Genomic DNA, 8,586 nt, shown 5'->3' on the forward strand with positions numbered 1-8,586 from the left:
ATATAATATAATATAATATAATATAATATAATATAATATAGGCGAACGCGCTTGAAAAAAAATTCCCCTGATATTAAATTCCCATGAGTCAATTCGACTTATAAAATCCAGATGTTGCAACTAACGTTAGAAGATCCGAATATTCCGAGTATTATCATGGCTACTTTAGCTATTTTACAGCTCTTGAATAAATCTGATGGCTGGTTTCATCCCTGTTGACTGATGATGTGCTGGTCGGAAATGACGCAGGTGCTACAGTAGGCCTGCATCGAGACATTAACTAGTCTCGAGCAAAAAAATGGCATTAAGTGAATAAATAGACGATCTGAAGGCCACACCACGTCAGTCTTCTGTGAAATGATCTATCAGGATCCGTACACGGACATCAACACCAACATAAGGCCCACATAAGGAATAAAAAAAAACCTCACTGCTGCACACTAGTATGCTTAAAATAGTATACGGTTGCTATGGAAACCCCCAGGAGACCTAGGAACCCATTCAATCTGGTAGCGTGCGGTTTGGGATGCAGGGCTCCTCTTTTTTTATCAGCAGTTAAGGTGAAACGCAAAATGATGAAGATTTAGGGGTCTGTTTTTTTACGCGTTGTATTGTTGATGGCGCTCAGACATCCTCCCCCGGTCAACACACACACACACACACACACAGCCTCGTTTCTTTCCCCGTCTCGTGAAAAACGATTGGAGTGCGCTGATTGAATTTTATTCCTTCCTGACCTGGCCCGCTCGACCAGGGCGCCATCAATCTCGGCCCTAACACGACGTTTTGTTTATTGCTCGGGAAAAGCTCTAATGACTTTTATGAGCATGATTACAACTGTTCGAGAGAGAGAGAGAGAGAGAGAGAGAGAGGGAGAGAATGCGGCCTTATGACTCATTGTGCCTTGATTGCGCCATTAAGATAAACTCCAAAATTTACTTTCACTTAGATACAGTAATTAGAAGTCATTAAAGGAGACAATAAATAATATAATTCTAATATTAATATAATAATAATAATAATAATAATAATAATAATAATAATAATAATAGTAATAATAATAACTACGTATGTGCGCTATAATGAAGCACGTCTACACATTTACACCACAACATCCAGTCCAAAAAATTCACTGGGCCTAAGGGCGGAAAAGAAATACTCAGCAAAGTGATTAAATTGACACTAAATAGTAGATGTGACGATTTGTTCATTTGGTCAGCTGTAATTTGTTTAAATCACGTTTACATTCTCAACCTGAAACCGAATTATTTCACTGGAAACGCGCACGATGACGCAGTGTCCGATTCAGAGATGTTTCTGTCGCGCTCCTGTCCTATCCATGTATTATTATTATTATTATTATTATTATTATTATTATTATTATTATTATTATTAGAAGCTTTTGTTGATGTTGTCTGTATGAAACAACTATAACTGTTTTAAGGCCTGCACTCTGTCCGTTATTGTGGATTACATTTCTTGTTCTTATTCTGCTTTTTTCACTCCAATTTCTTCAAACGACTCCATTTTGATGCAGCTGATTGCTGTGCATTTATTTACAGCAGTCTATGTTTTGGCATGGGTCAGAGAGAGAGAGAGAGAGAGAGAGAGAGAGAGAGAGACCCAACACACGTGGACAATCAGCAGAGACTGAGCCCTAAACGAGCCAGACTGATAGCAGAAGAGGGCTTTAGGTCACCAGGATGATGACACATAGCTCAATGATTGACAGCCTGAAATGCCTCCTGAGCGTGGCGGGGATTATTATAAATGTAAACAAAAAAAACAAAAACAACAAAACACGTCACCTCACGGCGCATAAACTACCGCCTGGGTCTTTTAGTGTCGCCTTAAGACGCCGGCCTCTTAACGGAAAAAACAAAAACAAAAAAAGATCTAGAAATGTCGTGTACTATGGGTTTGGGTTGTTTTTTTTCCAGCACAAATTAATTTGCTTAAAAAACCCTAAATAAATCCGATAAACTAGTGCGTGAATGTTCTTTCAGGAAATATACAAAAGCTGAGCAAATAGCGATCCTAAACGCAGGTGTGTGTGTGTGTGTGTGTGTGTGTGTGAATACCATAATGTAAGGAATATCAAAATTTGCAAGCAAAATATTTTTACACTTAAATATTTTTAATTCTTTAAATATTATTTTTAATTCTTTAAATATTTAGGATCTCTGGAGAAAATCTAAATTAGAGTACTGAAAGAAAAAAATATATGTGTGCAAATAATAATAATAATAATAATAATAATAATAATAATAATAATAATAATAATAATAATAATAATAATAATAATAATCGTGTTTGATTTGATCCAATTTGTTTTTTACTCTCCAGTTTTTGATGATTATCTTTTTTGTCCTTTGTCCCATGTAAAAAATATATATATATTTTTGTTGTTTTAGTTTTTTTATGTTTCATACGCTGTGAAACTTGGAGACTTTCAGTCGTTGCAACACTTTATGTGAATTAGTTCAACTCCACAGACTGGGTTTAAGATTAATTTTCAGGGCCACAGCAAAATAATAATGTTTATCGGTGCTTTAAGAAATCAGGCGAAGTCTACGTTTTTAACTCAAATAAAATGGTAATTTATTAAACAAAGAATGCAATTCCTTCAGAATACTTTTTTTTTCAACAAAATGAGATAATTTGAATGAATATTGCGATATACACGTTTCCGTTCCCGTGTTATAATGGAACAATTTCTGCACAATTAAAGGCAACTCAATTTTTTTTTAGAAAGAAAACGGTTCGGGTGTTTGGTCCATAATATTCCGGTTACATTTCAGAAATAAATTACTATATGCAATTTACACGTAATAACAAGTCCGTGAAAAGCTGGCGTATTTTTTTTCTTTTTAAAAAAAGCAAAGCATATAGCCCACAAAAGCGAAAAAGGAGACTTACGTGTTATTTGCAGTAACACTGTCCATAATAAACCAACACCATGTGTGTGTGTGTTCAGTCCATGGCGAGGAGAGGGTAATAAGTATCAAGGATTCTCTGTTTATGGAGAAAAATAAAGGGGCAAATGAGGAGGAAATAAAATAACAAAAAATATATATATACCGCACAAAAAAATGGACTTTTGGTCAGAACTTGCTGCAGTCGTAGACAAAAGCCCCAGACGTGCGGTATAAGGACTGGGTAGTAGGAAAGGACATCTGACAGCTGTTATTTCCGTTCACCGGTGAGTTATTCAAGCCGATCCTCTGTGACTCGAACATTTCTCGCACTGCATGAAAGTTCTGCTGCTGTGTGGGGTAGGTAGCGCCGAGGTGGCCCAGGTCTCCGGCTTGGTTCAGGTACCACGAGGCGAGGCGACCCTGATGCGAGTGAGGATGGTGTCCCTCCTGGCTCGAGCCAAGGTGGCCGGCATGGCCCAGTGAGGATGACGAGGCGGCGGTGGTCGTGATGGAGTAGTCGGGCAAAGTCTCGTCCACCGAGGTGGTGCTGGCGGCGGTGGTGCCTGCGCGCTCCGCCGCGTACAAGCTCATGGCCTGCATGTTGCAGTGGTAGGTGCCGTGCGAGGTAGTGGATACAGCGCTCTGGTTGCAAGGCGAGCTGTACGCGGCTGCCTGGCTCGGCGAGTAGTTAAGGGACAACGAGGGGCTTATACCTGTCCGCGTGGAGGCCGCGAGAGACGGCGTGAGTTCCCCAGCGCCCTGCGGCGAGCCGCGCAACGACGTCATAATGTTGTCCACGCTGAAGCCTTGTGCGTGCCCGTGCCCGTGGTGTGGGTGTTGTTGGTGGTGTGCGTGATGCTGCTGCTGTTGCTGCTCTCCGCCACTGCCGCCGTCCAGGCCCACGGAGCGAGCCGAAGATGACGGCACGCTGTGCGGGCTGCCGCTTGACATGCTACTGCTGCTGCTGTCAGGGCTCTCGATCTTGGGAACCGCACCGAGCGCGGGTGAGACGGCTTGCGGCGGCGTGCACGCACCGTTCTCCGTCTTGATGTCCTGAATGCGCACTGGCGTTGCAGAAGTCGCCTCCTGTTGCTCTCGGCCCTGTTGCTGTGCCTGCTGCGGCTGCTGTCGAGAGGACGGGGTCTCTTTCAGCTGCCGTTCTTCCTTCTCTTTCAGGGCGTCCTTCTTTTTGAAGCGACGCCGCCGTCGCAGGAAGCTGCCGTTCTCAAACATGTTGTACGAGTCCGGGTCAAGCGTCCAGTAGCTGCCCTTGCCCGGCTTCTTGTCATCGCGTGGAACTTTGACGAAGCATTCGTTGAGCGACAGGTTATGGCGAATGCTGTTCTGCCAGCCTTGCTTGTTGTCCCGGTAGAAAGGGAAGCGCTCCATGATGAACTGATAGATCCCGTTCAGGGTGATCTTCTTATCTGGAGAGTTCTGGATGGCCATGGTGATGAGCGCGATGTAGCTGTAAGGTGGCTTGACCATGTCCTTGGGCTGCGGCTGAGGCGCGTACGGCCCGTACGCCCGCGCCATGCCGCCCGGGTACTGCTCGTGCGCGGCGTGCGAGTACATGCTCATGGGCGCTGCCATGCCTGCGTAGCCTCCACCGGCCGCCGCCGCGCGATAGTAGCTCTGATCGCCGCCAATGTACGGCACGACGCCCAGAGAGTTAGGACTCGACACCGAGTAGCGCGCCTGCATGGTGATTATTCCGCGAACAACCGAAAAGTACCACCGAGAGATCCGAAAGGGCACAAATCCACTTTACGTCTCTGTTCCTTTTTTAGAAGACAAAAAATGTGTCCAACGGGGAGAAAAAAGTCCACAAAAATGTTTCAGCTCTCGTCCGGGGCCTCGGTACTGTCTCTGAAGCCACCTCGCTCACTCTTTCACTCTCTTTCTTTTCACCGAAGCGCGCATTGGAAAAAGTTTCTGAACTTCAGGGCATCCGTCAAGACGCGGGACTTTTTTCGTGCACGTTCATTTCTTTCCCTTCTCTGCTTTTTTTGCTGCCAGTAAGACTCCTCCTTAAAAACGTCGAAGCTGTCCAATGGGGAGGCCGGTCTATGCAAAACGAGGAAATTCTGGCCACACACACACACACACACACACAGTCGGAGGGAGGAAAAAAAACGAGAGGAGGTGTTGGGACGTCCCAACACACCCGGCCAATAACACGCCACACACTCGGTACAATCACCGCTATCTGCAAGTAGATAGCAGGCAAGCCTATGCATAACAAACAGAAACCTTTTTAAACGTGTATTTAAACGTGTAAATATATAATTAAAAAAAGATAACACTATAATAAACCTTTTCAATCAATAATCCTCATGGATGCATTTTATTTTATTTGTATTATTTTTTCTTTAATATGACGCGCGGCTTCAAGATTTAATTCGATTAATTTGCTATTTATTAGTTGTTTACAGATGCATCATGAAACATGTTAATAAACTAAACATATGCACTTTTTTAAAACTCAATCCAAGAGTAACATCAGGGATTAGCCTTTTCTTTGTTGCACTAATTTATTGCAACAGGCTTGCAGCCGTTCCCCGACTCAATGAATCATCCCATTAGAGGTGAAATTAGCTGCGAACATCTGTTTCCAAACAAGCAATTAAAGACAAAAAAGGGCGGGTGGATGTGCGGGGTAATAATCTCCCCGCGTTTGCTTCCTGCGTGTTTGAGTCCTAACGCGAGCGCTTCATTAACGCGGCATGTTTGCGTAAAAAAAAAAAGGCTCGGTGAAGATCTGGATCAAAGCACCACGGGGGAACGAAGGCAAAGCGCGAGCTCATCACGGCCGAGGTGAGGTGCGAAAAGTTTGCTACTTCGAGCTGCACATGGGGGGGGGTCTGGGGGGTTAAAAAACAACCAAACGGAGAAAGCCAAACACCCACCATGTGTCAGCGCTGCTCTAAAGCCGGGAAGAATGGAGCTTAGTAACGAAATGCGATTTTAATTCGTTTATTTGGATGTCAGGCAACAACAGCAATAATAATAATAATAATAATAATAATAATAATAATAATTGTAACAAGTAGTGATTTCTTGAGCCACAATCTGAAAATATTTATTATTATTATTATTATTATTATTATTATTACAGCGTAACGGTAAACATTTCTCTAGATCTAAATTGTGCATTCGGTTAATCAAAAGGAAAGTACAGAAAATGAAAAACAGAAAAATAAAATCTAAATCTAAAAACATTTATTAAATATAGCTTTGCGGTATATTCCCTTTAAACCTCTTCTTCTTCTTCTTCTTCTTCTTCTTCTTCTTATTATTATTATTATTATTATTATTATTATTATATTATTATTATTATTAGTAGTAGTAGTAGTAGTAGTAGTAGTGTAACATAATGGAAAGTATTATTTTAGAAATAATAAAAGGTCAGCAATTCAGGCGCTGTTGATTATTCCCGCATTTGCGTTTAAGCTCTACAGAATATACCCAATCAGCTCTACACAGTAGCGCGTGCAAAGGTGTGTTCATTTCTTTCTTTCTTTCTTTCTTTCTTTCTTTCTTTCTTTCTTTCTTTCTTTCTTTCTTTCTTTCTTTCTTTCTTTCTTTCTTTCTTTCTTTCTACTATATCTCCAAAAATGATCTACACATTTCATTTTCTGCATCACCTCCATTCACCTCACTGATTCACGCGCTAACCCAGTCTCATAATTTTTGTTTGCATTGTGTTCAAGTACCGTTTGAGCTTCAATAAAGACAAAGAGGTTAGCGTGTTTGCTTAAATGATCAAATTATTTTGGTTATACGGTGAGTCAATAAGAATCGGGGGAGGAAAGGTGCTGCAGCTGTGAGTGCTAATTTCTCGGCCGTATCTTTCTCTTAATCCCTTTAAAGAGGTGACCGTGAAGGATTCCTTATACACACACACACACACACACACACACACACACACACGCACGTAGATGAACTTTTTCCCTTCGGCCCGAGGCTGTTTGTACAAAAAGCACCGTTAATCCTGACCCTCTGTGCGACTCTCTAACCACCCCGAGATCTTCCAAAACCGCCCTCCGTTAAACAAGTGACTCCTGGATGACTGCTCCGAGTGTGTCCTCACTTTGATTCAGCTCGAGAAAATTCAACTTCAAGTAGCTTTATTAGCATGGATCATTATTACACCATGTTTCCAAAGCATCAGGGAGAACAATGAGAAGCAGAGCAGCAACTGAGACTAATATTAATATTAATATTAATAATAATAATAATAATACAGAAAAATAATGATAGAATTACATACAATAACAACACTATATATATATATATATATATATATATATATATATATATATATATATATATAATGAGAGAGAGAGAGAGAGAGAGAGAGAGAGAGAGAGAGAGAGAGATAGATAGATAGATAGATAGATAGATAGATAGATAGATATTTATTTATATTTCCTGACATGTGGTGTACAATGCTCTCTACAGAATACTTATATGTATATAAAGATTTACACATTTATGTATAAAATTCTCTATAAAGCGGTTTTGTTTGTTTTTTCACAAACATAGCCCGCATTGAACATGATGGCACTGTGAGGATTATTTTACTCTTCGCTCGCATTTCATTTATTTCTTTTGCCTTTTTCGTGCCTTATTAAACGGTGAATGATCGAGATTAAATATAATAATATCACTATCAGCTATTGTGATTTACAAATAAACATTGCTAAAACATTTTTAAAAAAAATTATATTTAGAAAAAGGAGCGAAATTATTTGTTTTGCGTTTTTTTAATATAAGATTATGTTATAATTATATGTTATATTATATGTTAAATTATAATTTAGTTTCTTTATTGGTAGTACTTTGAGCGAATAATAATAATAATAATAATAATAATAATAATAATAATAATAATAATAATAATAATGAAATTATGTTGTAGTCTCGGTACACTCTGCGCCTTTAAACGAACAACCCAAAGGTAAAACCAAGCCGAATAAAAGTGGAAAAAAGGAGAAAATGGGGCAGAGAGAAAGACTTCACGACCCCCTGGAGCTGTGCGTGGACTTAGAGCTCCCTCTTTCGATCATCTACTCATCCGCTTTTTTTCCCCTCCCTGCACGTGATTATTGGCGCTTAAACTATACGGTGGGGATCTCAGTTTACTTCCAATTCTCCTTTATGTGCTTCCAAGCCAGACTGAACTTCCAGGACTGTCTGAAAAAAAAAAGCCAGCTCAGATTCATACTTCATGCAAAAAATTATAATAATACACACACAAACTTCTGTTATGTTTTTAAGTTAATATATAGATATGTGTTGGTCAGCTATTTGATTTAAAGTGGCGAGCTACTAAAGTGTACAATCACAACATGCTGCGAAAACAAGAAAAAACACTACGAAGATGTTACAAAGAGTGAAATAATCAACGGTATATCCAGTTCTATAAAGTCCAGTCCCTCTACGGTCCATCATTTCAATCTTTGTAGCATTTGCGCATTATTTTTATCAACAGTCTTCCTCTTTTACATTTCCCGTATTCCCAAACATCAGTGTAATAACCTCAGTGTTAAAGCTTTAGTTCTTATTTAAATATATGATTCAGAAGATCTTAGTAGTATTTTAGGCGTAAAGAGCGCGTTTAAACAGTATCCATGTTCACAAAACAGGTTCACAGATCGATCTA

The 8,586-nt window shown here is 40.2% G+C and overlaps 1 protein-coding gene across 1 annotated transcript; it reads right to left on the reverse strand.

Annotated features, from left to right (window-relative positions):
* Window positions 1–2,552: 2,552 nt before the first annotated feature.
* On the reverse strand, window positions 2,553–4,938 carry foxc1a (forkhead box C1a). Its single transcript, XM_058395992.1, has one exon. It carries the CDS (start codon window positions 4,620–4,622, stop codon window positions 3,105–3,107), a length of 1,518 nt encoding a protein of 505 aa, XP_058251975.1. The 5' UTR covers window positions 4,623–4,938; the 3' UTR covers window positions 2,553–3,104.
* Between the last annotated feature and the right edge of the window lie 3,648 nt (window positions 4,939–8,586).

This window comes from Hemibagrus wyckioides, linkage group LG07 (genome assembly GCF_019097595.1).
Source record: "Hemibagrus wyckioides isolate EC202008001 linkage group LG07, SWU_Hwy_1.0, whole genome shotgun sequence".
In the NCBI taxonomy this organism is placed as follows: Eukaryota; Metazoa; Chordata; class Actinopteri; order Siluriformes; family Bagridae; genus Hemibagrus; species Hemibagrus wyckioides.

Bases quoted from the DNA above. Each gene is read 5' to 3' on its own strand.
- foxc1a (XM_058395992.1), bottom strand. From the start codon at position 4,622: ATGCAGGCGCGCTACTCGGTGTCGAGTCCTAACTCTCTGGGCGTCGTG.